Raw genomic sequence first — 22,494 nt, 5'->3', positions numbered from 1 at the left:
AATTGAAGTTGCCTTGGTGTTTCTATGGTTGCTTAGAGCTTCTTTTGCTGTGGTATTTCAGCTTAAGGATAGACATTGGAGATCTTTTCAACTAGGTTGACAATCTAGACTTGTTTTCTTGCTCCAGTTTTGCTGCTTTTGTATGAGTTGCCTCCTTTTGTTGCTCCAGTTTTGTTGTTTTTGTATGAATTCCCTTTTTTGTTGCCATCATGACTGTGATAGCATGCAGAAACTAGATGGTCTTACAATCAGTAGTCCCACTTAAAATGTTTTTGATCATGAGCGTATGTCTACCATTAATATTAATGAGCCAGGTTTTTCATCGGATGCTCTTTGATAGAAACAATTTCCATTTTGATGTAACCCCAAGCATTTTTTTCTTGGAGATCGAACATGGTCAGCTTACATCAAACTAGTTGACACAAATCTACACAACACATGAAAATGAATAGATTCAGATGCTACGAAGAAATCGGTGAACACATTAATCCAAATGGAATGAGCTATACCAGATGAAGAATGCTGGAACATCATCAACTACCATTACTTGTAAGCTAACCAAGAGGAGGGACTACAGTCGGCAATTGTGTTCGCATTAACTAGAAACAAACAAGTGACATTTCATAAGGAAGGTTTTGACAGCAACCAATCAAACTTCTACTCACGAGCGTTTTGTTCGTCTGATGCCATCTCCCCGAGTTGGTTCTGAGAAGTCAATGGTCCCTTCAGTCTCAGGTCTGCAGCCGGTGGCTGTCGCTGCTGCTGCAGAGTTAGTGGATGCAGCGGCTGCTGCTGTTGTGGTTGCTGCTGAGTCTGATGAGGCTGCGGCTGTTGCTGGTGCTGCGGAGTTTGTGAATGCAGCGGCTGCTGCTGTTGTGGTTGCTGCAGAAGCTGTTGTGGATGCTGGGAATGTATCTGGAGTTGCTGAAGTTGGTGGGCTGCCAGGAGAGACTGCATCCCTTGATTGTGATGGTAAAATTGTTGATTTGCTCCGAAAGAAGAAGGAACAAGGTTCACCATCTGTCCGCCATTCGGCAACATCTGGCCTGTAGCCAACTTCAGGCGCTGAACCTCTTCTCTTAGTGCTTCATTCAGTGCTGCAACGATAAATAACAGGTTGTCAAATTTGTTGAAGAGCATAAAAAGGTATTTGATTGTTGAGGCATTTTGATTATAGAGGAGATAACAATCTGATACTAATATGGGCATAGCAATGATGTTTAGAGAAGCCACGATGACATTAAGAGGTTAAATGGAACAATAACATGATCTAAAATCACTCCCACCTCAGCAGATCTTATCACAAACAGCATTAAATTAGGAACCCTGCACTGTACCCATGAACAAGCAACCGAAAATTATCAGGCCACAGGCACATCAAATTCATTATTTTTGGAGGACGAAGTTCATTACCATAATATAGATAATAGATGAATGACAGTAAGATGATACTTTAACGCCTTCTAAAGGAACAGATGAAAGTATGATAAATCATTCTTAATAAAATAATTTTAATCAAGAAAGTAACAAGAGAAGCATCATACATGATGAAAGCCTTACCATCCTGCAAGTGAACCTGCTGCTCCATGGTTTGCAATCGCAGTTTTAGTTCATTATTTTCCACGGTTAGGCCATTGGTGTCTCTCTGTCAATGGCAGAAATATTTCTGGTGAATTCCTTGCACATCTCAGTGTTGCTTTCACATGTCAAGGAAAAAGATATGCAAGTCTAGAAGATTATGAGGAATACCACACTTGGCCAAAAAAAAAAAGAAGTTAAATGCTTATATTCAATTGGAACAGAACTTGAAACCAACTGGAGATACTTCTCTTGTTATTCATTAGGAAGATCATAATCAAATTAAACCACTTTTCTTAGCATCATTACATGGAACATTGCTTGGCAAATAAGACAAACATTTGTGGGTGAAAACAACCCAAGAGAGCTTTAGAAGGATCCAATATGCCAATATGGTACAGTAACATGTTAGATCCCTAGATTGCAGACCTCACACTTTCAAACCTCTCATATAAGCCTCCAAAACAAAGATAAATGGAGATGAAGTGCCTTAAGCCCGATGATGTAGGACAAGCTCAAGGTGAGAAGAGTTCTTTTTTAAAAAAAATTGAAAATAAAAGAAAAGAAAGATAGAGGAAGGGATATATAATAACCATGAAAAATAGTGATGAAAAATAAAAAGAAATAATAAAGATAACGATAACTCAGTGATATCAAGAGGCGCTTGGGTGTTTGCTTAGGCGCCTAGACCAATTTGCCAATTTGAAACTTAATAGAAATTGACCCAGCTTAAGTTGAATTAAAATGTTACAAACGGTTCAACCAAGACGAGTCCCACCCCCCAACCCGTGCTGTGGGCTCGCTGGAGAGAGAAACCCTATTCTCATTCTCCAGATCGCTCGCTTCTCCTTGTCATTGTTGCCTCCTCTTCACCTATGATTATCGCTGCTCCTCCCCACATTCATGCACAGTCCTCCAGTGGTGGTGATAGCTCTCTCTCTCTCTCTCTCTCTCTCTCTCTGTGTTGTGCCTCCCACCTCTCTTTCTAGTTCGCTGTCACTCTTCCTCTTTCCCCCTACTATCTCTCTCTCTCCTCCTTTGTCATGGTCCCCATCAAACCTCCTCGATACCCCCCTCCCTCCATACTTCTCCCCACTTCCCACTCCTCTCCTTCCCTCCCGCTATCTCTCTCCCTCCTCATCCTCCAACAACCCCCCTCCTCTTTAGACACTTCCCCACATCCTCTTCACCCACTGCCTCTTCAACGATTATTTCCGTTGCTCATCCCCGCATCTGCGCACAACCCTCCAATAGTGGTGATACCTCCTCTCTCTCTCTCCCTTGTGCCTCCCACATCTCTTTTCAACTCGTTGTCACTCTCCATCTTTCCCTCTACTATCTCTCTCTCTCCTCCTTCATTATCGTCCCCATCAAGCCTCCTCGACACCCCCCTCCCTCCTATGTGCTTCTCCCCACTTCCCTCCCACTATCTTTCTTCCTCCTCATCCTTCGTGCTTCTCCCCCCTCCCCCCCTCTCCTTCCCTCTTGTTGTCTCTCCCCCTCCTCCGCCAACGCCCCTACCGAGCATCCCCAAGAACCCCCTTCTCCTTCCCTCCTTCTCTATGCTTCTCCCCACTCTCCCTCCCCTCTCTACTTCCCTCCCACTATCACTCTCCCTCTTTCTCCTACCCCCCATCAGTCGTTGCTCATACCAAGTGTTCCGACAACTCCCTACCCCTTCTCTCCTCCTCTGTGCTTCTCCCCCCTCCCTTCGTTGCTTCTCTCCCACTGTCGCTCTCCCTCTTTCTCCTTCCCCTCATTTGTCATTGCCCCCAGCCTTCATAATAGCCCCTCACTCTCCTTCCTCCTTGCTTCTCCCCCAAATAGCCCTTTGCTGCAATTAAACTGTGGCTAAGGATCCTCTCTTTGTGTCTCCAATGCTGTCGTGTCTCCTTTTTCACTAATTCTTCCTTCTCAATTTCTTTCTCTCATAATAGCCTCGATCTCTCTTAAATTTAATATTAACATTAATTATTAACAATAGCTAATTTTTATTAATTATAGCCTATAAATTATTTAAAGGATTAAATTTGTCACTGCTAGTATTTTGAAGTGTCACTATAGTTTTAACATCTAAATCATGACAAATGTAGTTTTAAGATTGTTAATCCTGTAGGTAGATTTGAACAATGTAATATTTTAGTGCTTTATATATGGTTAAATGAATTTACTTCGATGAAGTAGTAGTGATATTTTGAATATGAAATAATATTAAACTCATGTATTGTCTAATATTTATTTCAATGAATATTTTTCTTCTTAAAAATATTTTTTATAACTTTTATATTGGCGAACATTGAAGCTTGGTGCCTTTTAGGGTCCAACACCTTTAAAAACACTGATATAACTACTAGACTTGCTTAGACTGAAGGATTGACTCCTAGAGGCAATGTCCTGTGCCTTGCACATCTCACATGATGATGATGATATCTTACCGGAGCAAAAAATTGTGACCTCACACCACTTATATATAATCTGTAGAAAAGAAATATTCCTTCTATCATTAATCAATGCTCCCTGTTACAACCTCTTTCCCCTTTTTACATATCCCACTACAAGAACAAAAAAATAAAAGATAAAAATAAGGAACAATATAAAGTTATAAACATATAATAACAAAAATTACACCCCATAAAGTATGGCATATCATTCATTTCATCATATTTTTTTCATCTGTTGTGACGGGTAATCTTCCTTTTGTTCTTTCTTTTGTAATTTTGACAATTAATGTAAAATCATCAAGATGGTACAACAGCTTATGAAGACACCATAAACTAATAAAAACATTCAAGAGAGAGATAACCCAAAATGGTCCTGTATCACCTTAACATGTAAACATACATAAACACGATTACAATTGCATAATGCTCCAACTCTTTGCCCTCCATGGGTAGGGGTATTCTGGATATTAAATTCTAAGTTGACATCAAATTAACAAGCATATCAGCTACACATAATGACTATTTTCTTTAAAATTAATTCGATAATAAACTACAGATACCACCTATGATTTAGCATGTTTTCCACTTGTCCACCCATGGCTTTGAGACTCACTCTGTTATGTGTTATGTTTTTATCCATTAAACAATGAACCCTTGTCGTTAGCCACCTCATGTTAAAAATTAGTAATGAGGGATTGACATTGCACTAACATGGTGCATGGTAGAATACACGTGGACCCCAAGGAATCTTATAGACATTGTGTTTGACATGCTACTGATACAGTATGTGGCATCCATGTGAACCCATGAACCTTACATTCATTGTGCCACAACATTACCAACATAGCTTCTGTGTAGTCTAACATTATACCATGCATAGGCCATGTAGATCCAAAGGAATTTGTGGTGCATTAATGGCATATATATGGCAAATATATACCTTCTTGGACAATATGTGACCCATGCAGTATTCCATGTCCACACCACATCAGCGCTAAGCTGGTGTCACATAATTTGCTAATACATAGATGATCTGTTCATATGTATAGTTTTTAATATCGTCATCAAGTATGTAAATTAACCTTCAAATGTAACATATACTTCACACACAAATAAATAATATTTTTAAACATGAAACAATTGTTATAAGGTTAAGTTTCTGATGGTAACACATGGGAGGAATAAGTGATACTTGTAAACCAAGCGTGGACAAGTCTAGACCAGGCAAAACTACCAACAAACAAATAGTAATTTACCTACAATTTTAATTATGGTCACAAAACATGAAAGTCTCATCCTATGTTACCATATATCAACCAGTAGTGACAAGTTTAGATTAAAACTAGAAAACAATGGAGAATATTTACATATTTATTGATTAAGTATTGAATATACAGATCCAATTACATCCAAGTAGACCCGACCACGGTTCGGTACGAACCAGAAACAAACCTATTAGAAACTGGAATTGACAGTTCTGGCGGTTCGGTTCCTGGAATTATAAAATTTTAATTCTTTTTAAAAAAAGGTGGTTCCGGAACTGGAACCAAATATATTATTGAGAACCAGTACCCAACTCAGTAGCTTAAAAGATCACATATCAAGGATCCATGCTCTGTTTGAGGTTGACTCTGAGAGGCAGATCTCATTCCCTAGTACACTAGTACAGTGAATGTAAGGCACCACAAAACAACCACATGAATGGTTAAAAGACCAAATGTCAAGAAACCTACAGAATGTGTTTCTTCATCATGGTGGATTATGAATCATGAGAACATTGAACCAATATCACATTTTGTGTTTTGCACTCTCCTCATATACCAATGAACAAGAAATTAAATTTCTGGCTTCTAGCTACAATGTTTAATTAATGCTTCTAAAAAATTTGGATGTTGCTCCTTGTTATTGTTGTAAATTAGTGGTGCATACCTATACTAAATTGAAAATTTATCAATATAAAACTACCAGTAATTATAATTTGAAAAATGAATGAGAGTCCTTGTCAAAGTAAACGTCCTGCTTTCTGTTCCATGCTCCCAACTTCCGATTATCCATCTCGAAAATGGATAAATATAATGTGATTCAAGTTACTCCCTTGTATTCATCTAGCTGTTCTGTCTTAAAGTTTTCTGGAAATCTAAGATTAAGAATCCGCAGAATGAAGAAACTTCCAACTGAAGTACCTGTAGCATTGTCAATTGAGCAGACAATGTTGTTGCTTCAGTTTGGAGAGTCTGCACCTTCCTCTCAAGCTCTGCAATGTATCTCATCTTCCTTTCTTTAGATCTTGCAGCTGACTGTCTGTTTGCCAAAATCCTATAACAAAACATGAAACCTATCTTTAGCAATTAAAACAGGGTGACTAGTGTGACCAGTGTGAATGTTTCAGCAATTAATAGTATCTTTAAATGAGAAAGGTCTTTTGTAAACATAAAAGTTAACTACTAGGGTGGAAAATTTAAAGAGTTTGCACATAAAAACCTTGTTTGAGTACGACAGAATACTGTGCACTTGAATAGTTATCCAGTTAGAACTACGACATTGTACACATGACATTCCTTCCTTCGCTAAATTTGTAGCTGATATTTTGGGTGTAGAATAATGACAATATGGCCAATAATAAAAAGTGCAACCCGTCACTTATGCCTTACCTATCATGTAGAAACAACCAGTTGCCTTGTAGAAAATAAGACAAGGATGGAAGAGGACAAAGAGCATATCCTCCTATTTGAAGTCCAAAAATCTCAATACTTTAGTAGGAAACATGATTTGCTATAGGTAAGAGTGTCAACCAGAACCTACCATATACACCTTTTAGTTTGTAAGAGGACAAAACCAAACAGCAAAAGATCTAGTACGAGATACCACCATAGAGAATCCAAGAGAGAGAGGTAGAACATCAAACATTCTCTTTGGGAGATATTAGCAAATACATAATACATAAATAGGATTAAAGATCTCAATAAATTTAACACCACAAAATCTTGCAAGTAGCTCAATGCATCATGTCGTGGTTGCTCCTCGAATTAAAATATCATATTAAAAATGGATATTCCAAAAGAAAGGCACTTTGATTTAGAATAGCAATAGGACTTGAAGTCTCTTCAAAAAGGATATTACAAAAGTACAAGACTCACAAACAGAATCACATACCACTCATTTTCACCAACTACAGCTTGACAATTGTAGCCATGAAGCATAGCATTGGAGTGGGAAACTCCTTGCATAAGATTAATTTAAGAGATAGTGAAGCTAACCCAAGGAATGGAAAGTGGTCAACAACAATTAAGGGTGCAAGATTTATCCTAGTGGCTAGAGGTAAGGTCACTAACCCATCGTATAACAATGTAGCATTGGCCTAGTTAATCTATAAGAGATGTGGAATGGTTGGATATCAAACAAGTGCTTCTTGATGGCAATATCACAAAAATCAAATGTACAACCTTATAGTAGTGTATTTATGTGTGTAGCCATTACAAATTATGAAGTAACTTCAAATCAAGGCTAAAAAAATGAAGCATGACTACCAAACAAACATTATGTCTCACTAAATCAGCAGCAAGAGCTAAAATGGGTCATTCTTAGAACTATCTGCATGTCTTCTAATCAGTAGTTGGGGAACCAATGGTCAAAAAGAAAAAAAAAAAAAAAGAACAAATACCTGCATGTGAAGTAGCTGACTCACAGCGACAAGATATTGGGTCCAACAACTTAAGCTTACATGAAAAGGGAGTTGTTATTTGAGAGGTCATCAGGGAGACATAGGAAAAGCTACAAAAACAAAGCATGCCAATTAGATTAGCATGCTACACAAAAGCTGCAGTCACCTTAAAGGGCACTATCACAAACTGAAGTTACCATCCAAAAGAGACAATACTATTAGAGGTCAGGTATAGAATTTATGTTTCAAGATGAAACCACCGAACTAAAACCTGCAGGTACTGCAAAGTTACATAGAAATCGCTCGAAATCAAAAACATGCCACAACAACATTAAATATTTCAGTCATGGCAAAGTTGGACTTGCTGAAAGTTCTATCAAAAGATGATGGAGATCCATATAAGATTTGGGGTTAACTTTGTGATTTAGACATGTCAGAAGGAACAGCTTTTAACATATGTTGTCAGATATTTCTATCATTAAATTAAATAACATAAAAGGCGATATTGTCATGAGATGCTTGGCACTCACCTAGGCGTCCGAGTGATGAGAGGTGAGGCATGCCTCAAGATATCTCAGGTGAGACATTTTACTTAGGCGTTGCCCACAGGCATGCCTAAACCGAACTAATTGGTTCGGGTTTAGTTCAACCAAGCCAAATAACACCTAAACCCACTCAACCACCACCAATTGCAAACCCCACGAACCCTAAGTGATCCCGTCTCTGCCTTGGTTGCCTGTGGACTCCTCCGTCGCTGCCCTCAAGCTCCGCCGCCCTGGGAGCACCTCCAACACTCCTTCCACTAGGAGCTCAACGTACTCCACTGCCTCCACCTTCCCCACATTGTCTACCTCCTCGGATGTTGTGATGATCATAGTTCCTCTCTCCCACTGTTGATGACATGCCTCCCCCTCCTCGCTCTCTCGCTATTGTTCTCCTTCTTTCTCCTCTCCTTTGCGGTCTCCCCATGCCAAGCCTCCTCGACAGCTCCCTTGCCCTCCTTCCTACTCCTCATCCTCCTCGTCCCCTCCTAAAAAAGGCCTCACCTTCAATCAACAACCTCCCCAGATCCCGATAGCCTTCTCCCTCTCCCTCCTCCCAATCCCTCTTTCTCTTCCACTATCAACACTGGTTGTTGAGCCTTCCCAACAGCCCCAGTTCCCCTCCCTCCTCAGCCTCCTCCTCCTCCTCCCTGATAACTCCCCTACCAATTCCCAATTAACAACCCTCTTCCCTTGCTTCTCTCTCTCCTTCCCTATACCACCTCTGCTTCTTCCCCAAATAACCCCTTGCTTCTTCCCTACTTCTCCCCTTCCTACTCTATTTCTTTTTCTTGTAATGTTAATCATAAATAATAGTTAGATTTTGTTGATATAGCCTATAAATTGTTTGAAGGATTGAATTTGTCACCATTAGTGTTTTTGGTGATTTAGATTAATGTAATTTGATGTTTTAGTGGTGACTTTTTGAAATATGAAATGATATGGAACACATTTTTTATAAAATTTTATTTTAGTGATCATATTTTTCCAAATTATATTTTTTATAATTTTAATATTAGTGAAAAACTTGCTTTGCTCAGGTGAGGGCATAGCGCCTCGAGCGTTTTGGCACCTTGATGTTTTCTAAGGTCTTGTGCCTTTGACTATACCAATAAAAAGCTTTAATCAGTAGAGTCAATGGATATAAACATACCGAAAGAAGTTTTTCATCAGTTCATTTAAAGGAGTTCATTATGGTACGTGCAACTTGAAAATGTTAGTGGAAGTTGATAATTTGCTCATCTAAAGAAGCCTATTATGGCAGAAAAAGTTAGCATAGAGGTTATGTACTAATGACAAGGAATAACATGGTTCATTCTTGCTGTTATCTGAAAGCTTGATGTGGACGAGTTTAATGTTCTCTTACTGGTCAAACATCAACTAAACCGATTAAGTATGCAACAACAAGATTTTCATACTAAAATGGCCAAAGAATATTAAACGGCTAAAACTATTAATCTGACAGAAACATTTTGCAAGTCATATGCATGGTCTGAGGGTCATCAAATAACACAGTTCAGAATAAGTAATCACAGCTATGGAAGTGGAGCTATGCTGTGCAAGTTCAAGTTTCAAAAGTTGCCATCCTCTGCAATATATGTATGCATCACATTGCTAAATACATATGAGGGCAGAAAATGCAGAACATGAAAATACTGCAACATCTCAGCAAGAGAATAACTTGGATGGCTCTGGATTCACTCAGATGTACTAGAGAAAAAGGAAAAAATCAATTAATTTGGATTGAAACGTTTTCTTTTTCTCTTATGTGCCAATGTTCCCTTAAACTAGGAAGGGCCAGCAATATCCCAATAGCAAGATCCAGGCAAAGTGTCTGGAAACAAGTTGGTAAACATGACATGCCAAGAGATAAAAGACTAATATATCATGTCCTTGGCTTCAATTTCAACTAAAACTTACAAACCAACAATTAAAATGGGAAATAGCCTCATAAATAAATTAAAGGAAAATAAAGGATTTATATGAAAAAGAAACCTCTTTGCACGCTTTGGATCCACAAGAGCCAGTTCAGCAAGTTTTGCAGCGGACATAGCCTTCTTCGCCTCCACGGATGACGGCCCTTCACCACCAGACATCAGGAGCTCTGGCTTGATTGCAGTAGAACCATCCAGAGATTGGCTATGCTGGTGCCTTATCCTCGGTCTCTCAGTAGAGCCCAAGGCCACATTCTCACCCTCAGAGGGAGCCTGAACAGGAGAGAGCACGGGCAGTGAAGACTCACCAATGGACAGACCAGAAGAGGTAGCACCGGAACTGAACTTCTCCACATCCATGTACATGGAGACGAGGTCCTCCTCGGTCTCATCAGACAGCGAAGGCCCATCATAGGATCCCACGACACCGAGGTCACCGTCGAAGCTGATATCATCTGGGAGGCTAAGTATTTCCGAGTGTGCTCGGCGGTGACCGGGATTTCTTGGAGGGAAATCCGGCATCCGACTGACGTCATAGCTGAACCGCTCAGCGTCCGATCGCGTCGCGTGACCAAATTGGCCAGAATCTGGAGGTGGCTGAGAGGAAGAAGAGGCCGAGGGATGATCGCCAATAAAGCCGAAACTGCCCGAAGATGAGCCGAAGGGAGCGTATCGGGATGAATGGGACGGAAAACCACCACCGCTACCTCCGCCTCCTCCACCAGACGCTGGCGACTTGTCCTTGTCCATAACTATGGATCTCGAAAGCTCCACAACCACAAACGTACCACCTTTCTCAGAGAATCCAGTGCAATACCCGGAAACCAAGTTAGAATCGAGAACACAGATAGAAGCCCCGCGATCGCAGATCCGTAACTCCTCAAAATAAAGGAAAAAATCCTTCCTTTTGTGGACAATCGCCTCAAAATCTGGTCGACGTCAAGAAAACACAGAGGCGAAAATTAACAGAAGAAACATCCGATGACTACGTTTCTCGGCAAATGATAAAGACTTCTCAAGATCCAAACGGCACCGAATCGAAGACGAAAAAGAAGCAACAGCGAAAGAAAGAAAGGGAAGAGATCGAACCAAAGAGTCCTAGAAACAGGCCGCAGGGACGAGGCCTCCGAACCCTCGAACGCGGAGATCTGCGATTCCAGATGCGAGAAAAGGTGGCCGCTTTCAAGGAAGCGGGCCTGCTGAGACGCGATGAACGCTCCAATGCAGCAAAGAGCTGATTCTTGCGAGCCCGGAGAACGAGAACGCAATGAGCTCCACCGCAAAGACGAATCTGAAAGAAGTGATGCTGGGAAACCTGGGAATGCTTTACGGGGCAGGAGAACAGAGGAGATGAGCATCACCACATAGCTTCCGTAGGAAAACCCCACCGAGTAAATGGACGCACATAGGATCCGATTAAAACCCTCACTATGGAATATCTCTGCGAGCGACAAGGAGGTGGATTTGGAAGAACTCTGCGGGAGAGCGAAGCCGAACGCACTCCGCTCGAAGCCTTAACGCATTCCCCAAGATGCACACCCCATACAGGAAACAGCCTCCCACTTGTCGCCGTAGGGAAGAGTGACTTGTGCCACGTGTTTGAGGGGGGTTTTCCTTTAGGAGTTGTGCACGAACGCCGAATGAAGGATCCAACGGTTATAGCGACATCCTGATGCTGGCACGTGATTTCCACGTGAGTGAGATTGGGCCGTTCGAGCCCGATCATATAATGATGTCACGACTGCTGCCACGAATAGAATCCATATCTCAGTGGATGGAGAATATCCACTTTATATTTATATTTGTTTCCAAAAATAAAGTGCATGGTAAAATACAAAAGGAAACATAATTTTCATTAAAAAAATAATCTTTTTAACTTTTCAGATTGATAGATATACAGGTTCAACTGGATTGATTGATTTTATATACTATAATAGATTTATCGATTCATCAAGTTGGAATTGATCATAAAATATGAGGTATTTTAAGGTATTAGTGAAAATAAAGACATCAAATATAAAATTAAAAAAATCTGAAAAAGTAAACATATGTTTAACATAAAATTTTAAAAATATAAAATTAGATGGCTTAGTGAAAAAAAAAAAAAAAACTTTCCCGAGTTGATAAGAGCAATCTTACTCATGATCATCTAAATATTACAAAGAAATAAAATTAATGTGAAAAAAGATAAAGAAATAGGGAATGAATTGTTGATAAAATTAATAAAAGTAGTATTTTTCAATCCTATAATTTATTTGATGGATGCTAACAAATCTATTTGAGGAGTATATATTATATACTATATTAAAATTCGAAGGGATAAATACATTTATAAGTATGCATATACGAAACTAATACATTTTGACTGGGGAGCCTTTTTTGTTGAGTATGTGATTCCAAATGGGTTGTGCTATGTAGTGAAAATTTTGCTTTCATAGAGAATGATGAGAATGTAATTCTCATATAAGGCATTTAATATGGAATTTTAAAAAGCAAAATGATGATAATTTGAACCGTTCTTAAATATATGTATTTCTCTTAGATTGACTTGTGATATTATCAAAGATTTAGCTGACTCTCCAAATAGCTCGAACATTAGGGCTCAACAATATTTTAAGATCAAATGATGAACAGAAAACAAAGGGTGATCATATTACTCTGTAATCCTATTGCAATTCAGAGAAGGCAGTTTGATCAACAAAGATTGGAAGTAAAAAAGTATGAAGAATGACATTGTGACATCTTGAATAATCTAGGCAAGATTAACTAGTGTCATAAAATCAGCCTTTGTCATCCATACATCACATGAACTTGATATAGATAAGTCCACATGAACTGTCATCCATTTCAAGGACAGAAATTTTATTGAGTTCAAAACTTCCAACATAATATTTGTTTAGAGAACATTCATCATCATTTCCAGCAGTCACTTCACCCAGTAACAATACCAAACTCCTTTCCATGAATTGATGCATGGTTTTATAGTTCATCCTGCAATTAAAACAGTGCAGTGACAGTTGAATCACAAAGACACCAAGTGAGAATGAAAGTAATGAAAGAAAGGAGATTTAGGACTTACATGATAATCATCATCTAGGTAATCTCTATGATGACGCTGCACATCAGAAATTCAAGTTAGGAAAACATTTTAGTTGAATTTTGAAGTCAGAAAACTCTTTTAACTGGAGTAACAATTGTAGATTTCTGACATTGAATTACATGGTTCCATCTCAATATAAATTAGAGACAGTCATCTGGTAATAGTCTCATATGACATAATGGGGCCAAGCAAAAAAATTGTGAGATCTGCATTATGGATATTGGTAAATTTCTGGGTTAGGAGAGAATATAGACATACCCTTTTGTACCTATCCTTGTATCTCTCCCTGTCATGGTAATGTCGATCGTGTCCCCTCTCTCTTTTCCTATTCTCACCTTCCTCTCTTGCCTTTTGAGCATCCTGTACAAAGAAAAAACAATCAATTATGTTACACTGTTACTGCAGGTAACAAGCAAGCAAAATGAGCAGCTAATGGAGAAAACATCTAAAGGAGAAGCCCAAAACTGAGCTAAATGGCAGGGACTGGTCCATATAGCTGCTGCAAATGGTAGGGTCTTCATGATTTGCTGTAGTCATTAGGTTAATGGAGAAGAGAATAATGAAAATGCATTTCGAAAAGAATAATCATCACCTCTTCTTCTTTAGCATTCCTTACTTTCTCTGCTTCCTCAAAGGCCTCCTTCTCGATCTGAATTAGAAACAAAGACAAAAATCAGGAGGAAATGGATTACATTGAAAGCCATCGACAACAAAGAATAGGCAAGCCCACCTCTCTATTCTTAAGAACAGTCTCATGTGCAACCTCCTTTGCATAATCTGGATCATCACATATCAAGATGTTGTCAAATACTGAACCGGCCTTTACCTGCGTTGTCATTTAGCTTACAAGTTATGCATCATTCAGCTCCACATCAGGCAGAAGTCACATATATAGACATAAGACAACAATCAAAGGCAAACATCATCAGAATAAATGAACAAGCTTGCAATCGTTACCTGCCATACTTCAATACCAATATATTTTAAAGGCTTCAGCACATAGAGATCTGGGTCATCTTCAAACTCTGATGAAAACATAAAGGTTAGTGTAGCCATATAACTTAAAATAATTGTCAAAATATTATCTTTACAATGGAGAAATATTTTGTTGAAATGATTTTAAAAAAAGAATTGTATTTGATTATTTTGAAACACAAAGACAAGAGCAAGATGGATGAAACAAAGAGAAACAGATTACTCCATTTGATTCTTCAAAACTTAAGATAACTGATAAAACAAATCATTACAAATTTTTAACCGGATTTATGGAAATGAACTTGTTTACTTGCTATTAAAAGTTTTTGATGCATTTGCGGAATGCATAACTCTTTAGATTTAGCTTTCTAAGGCTTTAAGGAAAAGGAAAAAAATATCACCAATGGAAGGCTGCATGACTAAAAGTTGCATTAAAAATTAATGTTCTTCAATGGAAATGACAGATAGTTATAGAAAATGTCATATCAAAGGTAACCCCAAAATTGTTCCCTTTGAATTTCCTTAGCATGTCACATTCAACTACATGCTGGGTAAGAACGTTACTAGAACTACCAGTCTTATGGGGACACAATAGCATTCTCTTTTCTCACCTTGTGATCAGTAGGGGGCACAATACCATCTTACCTCCACAATGTCACATAGAGGTGGGCAATCAAGAGGAGCTTCTCAGTGATGTCATTTGGCGTCCTAATGAGCTTCCATGATTAACGATGTTTCCTTTTACTTTCTTAGTAACAGAGGAATGACAAAACAACTTTTTCTCTTTTACTTTTCTGGCAGAAGTTGTATATCATGTATATTAACCATCAAGGTTTGCAGTATAACATGGTATGGTATGTGTAGTATTTACTAGTCTAATAGCCTACCAGTATGTGGACTAGGACAAACTGGATAGTATGCCCAACACAGGGTCTTTATCATCCGGAGCATGGCCTGTATAATATTGGTATGCCTGATATAGGGCCTACACTGCTCGGTAAAGGGCAGTAGAGTCCTGTACTAGACCATTTTTTAAAATTTTCCAACCTTTTTTCAGGAATTTTCCAAAACACAATACCTATAGATGTACAGGTACACTCTATACATTGAACAGTACACTATCGACATACATAATTGAGAACCTTGCAATAGACAAAGATACGACATTTGGAGGAGGTGGTGAGTTCACTATATTGGATGTTTTGCTTGGCATTATGGGCTTTGGATGACTTAATTTTCAAGTATCAATCATATAGAATATGAGAAATGTCAAATTATCTAGGAGGGTGCTCGAAAGCATTAGGGCAAACATGCCTTTGCAATATAAAAGAATGGAGTAGCAATCAAGAAGATTTTTACTAATGCTCATAATTATAATAGGCTATTCCTTCATGAGTAATTTCTTCCTTATATTGCATTTTCAACCCCCATAAATAGTAAATATTTTATGTTTATCACTAGAAAATATATCAAGAAAAATGTTTCCTCACAACATGAAAATCAGGTATATATGGAAATTCTTACACATTTTATTTTCTTTGTCATCCAAAAATACTTGCCCTAAATTTTGAAGGTCTTAGGCTATCCATGGTTCAATAGTCCATTAAATGTAAAGAATTAGGTTTTCCATGCAATAAAATAAGCAGCTGTTAAGTAGTACCAATTTCAACTTATTCAAAATATTAGGAAAACAAAACATGCTACTACTCCAAAATTGATGTATTTTCTCATTGGACTACGAATAAGACAGTAATTTGATATGTTGCTTATCTTACCAGGATTATCAATCCATGGGGTCTTCCATTTTCCTTTGTAATTTGGGTTCTTGATCTTCTGTGAACCCAGAATCATGGATGAGAAACATAACTTATAACATCTACATGACACAAAATCACTAATTTCTACTGAAACAATGAACCTTGCGTTTCCATGGTCCCTTGTAAGCTGGATTTGGTATTTTTGGTGGTCTCCATATTCCATCATCATCATCATCCCATGTGCCAGGCTGATCGAAAAGATAACGCCAAAATAATTAAGCCTCATAGTTAAAAAAAAAAAAAAAAAAACTGATAGCTGTTTAAAAAGAATCAACTTCAAAACATATGATCATGTCATCAATGAGCTAAAACTTCCTGATATTATTAATCCTTGCATGGAGAACATGATGATTCCCAAAATGCAACTTGTGCATTATAAAATGAGTTCCAAGCTTTTGGAGGCATACCTTTTTTGCCTTTGGATCAGGAATTTCTTTTGGAATTGAATCATATCCCTATAATAGGTGGCAAAAATTAGAAAATCATCAACCATACCAAGAGTTAAATTATTCGAAATGTAGCAAACCTCTGGTTTAACATCATCTGGGTCCTCAATGTATTCCCTGTCATCCCAGTTTTTGGGCTGAAACAGCAAAGTGCATGTATTATAGGATTTCTGAAAAAATGTATTAAACGACAGGTATCCCTCATTTCATAAAGTATTATCATCATAGTCAAAGGTCGAACCTTCTTAGCATTAGTGTCTTTAATCTTTCGAGGTGGAAGTATATCCCAGTCAGTATACATGCTCCCAGATTCTCTTTCTCGGTTGTCAACAAGAAGACTAAAAGAGGCATCAGGTCTAAGAATGAATGTGTACACATGTGTTAGCTTGTCAGTCTCACATTCTAAATCTTTTTTGATAGGATAATTTTGCCCCTGGTAGGAAAGGATTAGATGGAGCTTCTTCGTCTGTGTGCCACAGATGTCAGGCCCAAACATTAAACTGCATAATAAAAAGGGAAAAATATTATTCAACACATTCGACTTCAAGCAAGCAAGAAAGAACATAATTCGATTAGCATAATCTTATACCTAAATAGCAGGTCTTAACCTAAGAAATAACAATAGAGCAAAGGCAGGCAAGACAAAAGAATATATCTTCATACAAGGATAATTTCATTACCCATGATGCATTAGGATAAACCTAGTCACTCAAATATCACTGAACTTTATGATCAATGCATACAATCCGTTTAGTGAAAAAGTGAAAAAAGCAATTCTGTAGTTTTGCAGTGATACAAAAAACAGTCAATGTAACAGTTAACAAATTTGTTGATGATAAAATAACAAACCTGTACGGAGCATCCCCACCAAATTTTTTCTGATTGACATATCCAGAAAGAAGCTTGATATAACCTCCACCACATTCAATGTCCTGCTCAAACCTGAGAGAGTATTGGACCACCAGTGTCCTGTTCTTGTTACTAAATTCTGGAAATTTTGCAGATATTGCAAAATGCTTGGCATCTGTGTATGTTTGTATTCCTGAAAGGAACAATTGTCATTGTTGACAAATAAACAAAGAAATTCTGCAAAATGGTATCCACCACTTGGGGCATTTTGATTTCTTTTTTCAGTCAAAAAGCTACTAAAGAGCATGTTACATGCAGTTAGCAAGGTTCTTCACACCTTTGTCATCTGGATCACCAGGCCACTTTCCTGCTGTATGCTTAAAAGTACCAGCTTTTCCTTCACTCCTTTTCCAGTCTGATTTTACCCAACGATTCTCCCAACCATCTTTTGAAAACATACAAAAGAACATATCAAAGCCAAACACTAGAAACAATATAACTTTGTGAACTATTATCAAGATTAAGAAAAGGTAACCTTTAGGCTTGCAAGATACCAGAGAAACAGTAAGCTTTCAGAATATTCAAAACCTCAGAATATAGACATAGACAATACAAAATCATGGAAGAACAGTTTCCACAAAGCACAGTTTAAGAAAAACAACATCTTCATATGTTTTCTCAAAACAAAATGCACACTTAGATTGAAATTATGATCTAGAGATTCCACGGTTTTTAGATTTTAAACAACTAACCCCACCTAACTTTCGAGGATCATTCTCAATTTTGGGTTTGTCCAGAACTCTGACTAAAACAAACCAACGATCTACTCTTCAGATCAGGTTCATAAATGGCATCAACAGTCTTCTAGTAGGAATCCGATGCTAGTATCATCTTAACATGAATAGCATAGTCGAGCTATCAAATGAAGGAAAAAATAAATCTTTTTCTGATAATGGTAATCACCCGGGTCTCCTCTTGCTTCTCATCACCCTAAAGTCAAAATTTTGAAACCAAAAAGAACTGACTAATCATGAGATTCCAAAAGAGATAACAAAAAAGTATAGCTTTTCCATGATCATCTCAAAATTTGGACTTGCCCAGAATTCTGACTAAATCAATCCGACGATCTACTTTACATACTCAAGTTCATGATTGCCATTAACAGTCTTCTAGCAGGCATCCGACACAAGCATCAGCTTGACATCAATAGCATATTTCAGCTACCAAACGAAGCAAAAGAGGAATCTTCTTCCAAGTATGGGTTTGATTCGAGCCTCCTCTGCTTCCTCATAACTCAAACTTCGGAACTAAATGGTGACTCACCGATTCCAAGTTTAGAAACCCAAAAAAAACGACTAATCATGAAATTCTAAAAGAGGAAGCACAAGTTGTAGCTTTCCATGACGGAAAGATCATTGGATTGCATCGAAATGGAACTATCAAATTCTAACAAAAAAGAAGGAAAGTTGGGGAGACGGAAAGATCGATACCGTCGAATCGCTCTTCAAAGAAGATCTCGGATGCCGAGAGCTGAAGAAAGAGCGCGAGGGAGAGCAGCAGCAGCATTAGCTTAAGCTTTGAGAGCGGGTGATGAGCCAACAGGGGCCGTTGCGCCATCTTCGGCCTAACGCCGAGAAACTAGCCGAGCCATGACAGCACATAGTTATAGAACGCGGTATCTCTTTAAAGCCTCTGCCGAAACTCATAAACTGCAGTTTTACCCCTCCACTAATAAAATTATCTCCAAATGAAAATGTCTATAAAATAATGTTCTTTTCTATTTTTACCAATTAAATAATTCTTTTATTAAAATATTTATTTGTACATGGATTTCGTCATATACACATCATGGCACTTTTGTGATTAACAGCACGTAATTGGGTATTCTTGTGAGAATGCGGCCGAATCGCTAACCAAGTGACGAGGCGACCGCCGTGTGCGAAGACTTGCAAGTCTTCGTGACCGGAACCTTTAGATAACAGCAAAAATCCACTTGTGTGTTGCACAGCGCCCGGGAACAGAAGGCGTGTGGAGGGAATTAGACGTATCAACTTCGAGGTGTAGTTTTGGGTTCTCCGTTCAAGTGTGTAGACATATGATCTCCAACTCCTGGGAAGGCTGTGAAGCGCTTTTAATCAATCGGAGACTACCACGTGTGAATATCGACGTGTTCTCCGACGTAGACTTGGAAAGACGAAAATGGAAGTCAAAGTCCTTCGACGAGACGACGGCGTCTTCGTGTTATAAACACCGTAACAGACGCATCGGAACCGTTATAATGTTGATTGGCCGCCACGAAACATAATAACAATCATGCTGGCGTCATGTCAAGTGTTACGAAGAAGCCGCTATAATAATGTAGATAATTACTGGAATATTTGGAGTCTACACCTCCCAGCATATAATATGTAAGGAGATCAGTAGAGTTTAATTACCATGGAGAGATTATAAAGTGTAATCACTGATAATTTCTTCCTTAACATAAATTAATTATTATAAATGATGTATTATTTTATTATTAACTTCTGTGTATTATAGTTAAGAAAATGATTAAATTTGATTTTCTTAATCACATAGATAAATTAAAAATTCTGCTAATCAATTAAATTATTAATTAATTTATTTTCTAACGAGTGATTTGATTTGTATGAAGTAAATAGTTTACATTCCATTTTTGTGTGAACTATAAGAAATGAATATTATAGTAGATTGAGGATAATACTTCCCAAGAAGATAATAGCGAAGAGAGGTAAGATCCTTTCTTTTTTTAAACTAGTTTTGATTTATATTTTGAAATATTAATGTTAAGATTATTATAATTTTATGATATGATGGTTTAATTTCAAAATTTCATGATTGATAAATAATGATAATTATTTTGTGATATTAGAATGATTATTTGATTTATATTGATATCTTAAGCTTAAGTAAATTTTAATATTTAATTTAATTATTAAAATTTTATTTTTGGATTAGTATAATAATTTTAATTTATTTAATTAGATATATCTATGTTTTTAAGAAGTATACGTGAATTTCTATAATATAATTAGTTTTAAATTTAAGATCATGAATTTAATTAATAGATTTGAGTCATTCTTTAATTATTTTAAGAGAAGTTTAATTGGGGCCTGACTTGAGTCAGGTTCATCTATTAGACCATATCGATTCAACTCATGTGGTCATGTATGACTTAGCCCATGTGTCAAAGTACAATCTAGCCCATATGACTAGGCATGACTCAGCCCATGTGGCCAGGTAGGAGCTAGCCCATGTGACAAGGTATGACCCAATCTATGTGGCCAAGCATGACCCAACCCATGTTGTCACGGCCTTAGCTGGAATTGCTTAAAGCGTAAGGCACCCTTGCGACCAAGAAGCGAACTTAGCTTGCGTTGCCTAAGTCGCGCTTCACCCTTGCGATATTGCTCCGCAAAGATCAGCCCACTTGTAACCTCTCGCAGGTCCCGAAGGACCTGTAAAAGAAAAAGTTGATTAGTCCGAAAGAACGAGCGATAGACAAGTCCCGACGTCTCGCAAAAAGAGGGGAAGCTTTACAAGCAATTCAGCGAGCACCTTGTGTGCACAAGAGAAAAAGAGGGAGAGGGGGAAAACAAGGGCTTTAGAAGGTTGAATGAACAGCTGCAAGCCCACAAACAACTGCTCACCGAGTCCCGGGCCCTACAACAAGTTCCCGTCAAAGCAACGTGCGAACTTGCGAATGAGTGTTCAACGCCCGGTACTATACCGAAGCCCCATCCAGCCCTGAGCCATCCGGGAGGTTCTAAGGGGCTGAGATGGCTGACGTTTTGGTGAGTGGAGGCAAATTCCAGAAATCAGCCCACGGCACACGAAAACGAAGCTGTTTTGGGGTTGTTTTGCTTGGTTCAGTAAGCGGTCTCTTTGTAATGCTACAGCTTGTTCGAACTTACATTTTTTACAAGCAAAATGACTCAAAACCAAGGCAAAACAGGTTGCCAAATAACTGTACATGTAGATGAGAGCGACGAACGATTCGTTGAATGGAGTTGTTGCGGATACACGACGACCGTTCATGACATTCTCTCCCACTTAAATTGTCGACGCCCTCGTAGACGCTTATTGGTAGTTGTTGATGATTTCTTCTTCATGTCGCAAAGCATCTTCAGGCTCCCAACTGGCTTCAGTTTGGGGAAGCTTTCGCCACTTCACCAAGTATTTTGTTTGCTCAGCTCTATTGGGTAGCTTTATCTTGCGATCCGCTAGAATGGTTTCAACTCACTTCTTGTAGGAGGCTGTGATGGGAGGTAGCCGAGTTAGAACACTTCGGGAAGCATCTTGCGGATCCGAGTGGTAGGCTTTTAGGTTGATGGCGCGAAGAACGTTGTGAATTTTGAACCATGCCGGCAGCTGCAACTTGTAAGAGACGTTGCCTACCCTGCTGATAATTGGGAAGGACCCTTCATACTTGCGCACCAATCCTTTGTGGACTTTGTTCCTAAAGAATTGGAGTGATGCTGGTTGGAGCTTTACCAACACCAAATCGTCAACTTTGAACTCTTGCGGTCGCCTTCCCAAGTTTGCCCACTTCTTCATCCTTTTTGTCGCCTTCTCCAAGTAAGCCTGCGCAATATCTGCATTTCGATACCACTCCTTTGTGAAATGGTAGGCTGATAGACTACTCCCAGTATACCCAATGGCCATGGTGTGTGGAGTCGACGGTTGTTGTCCAGTAATGATCTCGAAGGGGCTCTTGTTGGATGCAGAGCTTCACTGCAAGTTGTAGGAGAATTGGGCAATGTCCAATAGCTTCACCTAATCTTGTTGGTTGGCACTCACATAGTGCCGAAGATATTGCTCTAGGAGCGAGTTTATCCTTTCAGTCTGGCCATCCGTCTGGGGGTGGAGGCTTATAGAGAAGTATAATTTTGTCCCCAACAATTTGAATAACTCGGTCCAGAATCGTCCTAGGAACCGAGCGTCTCGATCACTAATGATATTGTGCGGGACTCCCCAATACTTCACCACATCCTTCATCATCAGCTTGGTCGCCTCCTCTATTGAACAGTATAGGGGAGCAGCAATGAAAGTTGCATACTTTGAAAACCGATCGACTACCACGAGTATCGATCCGAGTCTCCCTACAAGTGGCAAGCTTGATATGAAGTCCAA

The 22,494-nt window shown here is 38.7% G+C and overlaps 2 protein-coding genes across 2 annotated transcripts; both read right to left on the bottom strand.

Annotated features, from left to right (window-relative positions):
• Positions 1-428: 428 nt before the first annotated feature.
• Positions 429-11,768, bottom strand: LOC135597337 (transcription factor RF2a-like). Its single transcript, XM_065090136.1, has 5 exons — positions 11,246-11,768; positions 10,218-11,085; positions 6,203-6,335; positions 1,561-1,645; positions 429-1,097 (listed from the first exon to the last, which is right to left on the bottom strand). Exons 2-5 carry the CDS (start codon positions 10,904-10,906, stop codon positions 658-660), a joined length of 1,347 nt encoding a protein of 448 aa, XP_064946208.1. The 5' UTR covers positions 10,907-11,085; positions 11,246-11,768; the 3' UTR covers positions 429-657.
• A 1,131-nt stretch (positions 11,769-12,899) lies between these two features.
• Positions 12,900-18,996, bottom strand: LOC135597338 (calreticulin-3-like). Its single transcript, XM_065090138.1, has 14 exons — positions 18,834-18,996; positions 17,681-17,788; positions 17,344-17,536; positions 16,736-16,994; positions 16,575-16,631; positions 16,456-16,503; positions 16,150-16,236; positions 16,007-16,064; positions 14,214-14,281; positions 13,987-14,082; positions 13,849-13,905; positions 13,515-13,616; positions 13,236-13,271; positions 12,900-13,147 (listed from the first exon to the last, which is right to left on the bottom strand). The coding sequence occupies exons 1-14, from the start codon at positions 18,958-18,960 to the stop codon at positions 13,136-13,138; spliced, it is 1,308 nt and encodes a 435-aa protein (XP_064946210.1). The 5' UTR covers positions 18,961-18,996; the 3' UTR covers positions 12,900-13,135.
• Between the last annotated feature and the right edge of the window lie 3,498 nt (positions 18,997-22,494).

Source organism: Musa acuminata, chromosome BXJ1-11 (assembly GCF_036884655.1).
Source record: "Musa acuminata AAA Group cultivar baxijiao chromosome BXJ1-11, Cavendish_Baxijiao_AAA, whole genome shotgun sequence".
NCBI classification, from domain to species: Eukaryota; Viridiplantae; Streptophyta; class Magnoliopsida; order Zingiberales; family Musaceae; genus Musa; species Musa acuminata.
Note: the sequence above shows the minus strand (reverse complement) of the source record. Positions and strands in the feature narration are given on the sequence as shown.

What these genes read in the sequence shown, in the direction of transcription:
- LOC135597337 (XM_065090136.1), bottom strand. Translation starts at nt 10,906, where the DNA reads ATGGACAAGGACAAGTCGCCAGCGTCTGGTGGAGGAGGCGGAGGTAGC. An exon ending in GATCCAAAGCGTGCAAAGAG is followed by an intron (nt 6,336 to 10,217) that starts GTTTCTTTTTCA and finishes GTTTTGTTATAG; the next exon opens with GATTTTGGCAAACAGACAGT. An exon ending in CTCAATTGACAATGCTACAG is followed by an intron (nt 1,646 to 6,202) that starts GTACTTCAGTTG and finishes TGCCATTGACAG; the next exon opens with AGAGACACCAATGGCCTAAC.
- LOC135597338 (XM_065090138.1), bottom strand. Translation starts at nt 18,960, where the DNA reads ATGGCGCAACGGCCCCTGTTGGCTCATCACCCGCTCTCAAAGCTTAAG. An exon ending in GGTGGGGATGCTCCGTACAG is followed by an intron (nt 16,995 to 17,343) that starts GTTTGTTATTTT and finishes TTTATTATGCAG; the next exon opens with TTTAATGTTTGGGCCTGACA. An exon ending in AGGGACCATGGAAACGCAAG is followed by an intron (nt 16,065 to 16,149) that starts GTTCATTGTTTC and finishes CTGGGTTCACAG; the next exon opens with AAGATCAAGAACCCAAATTA.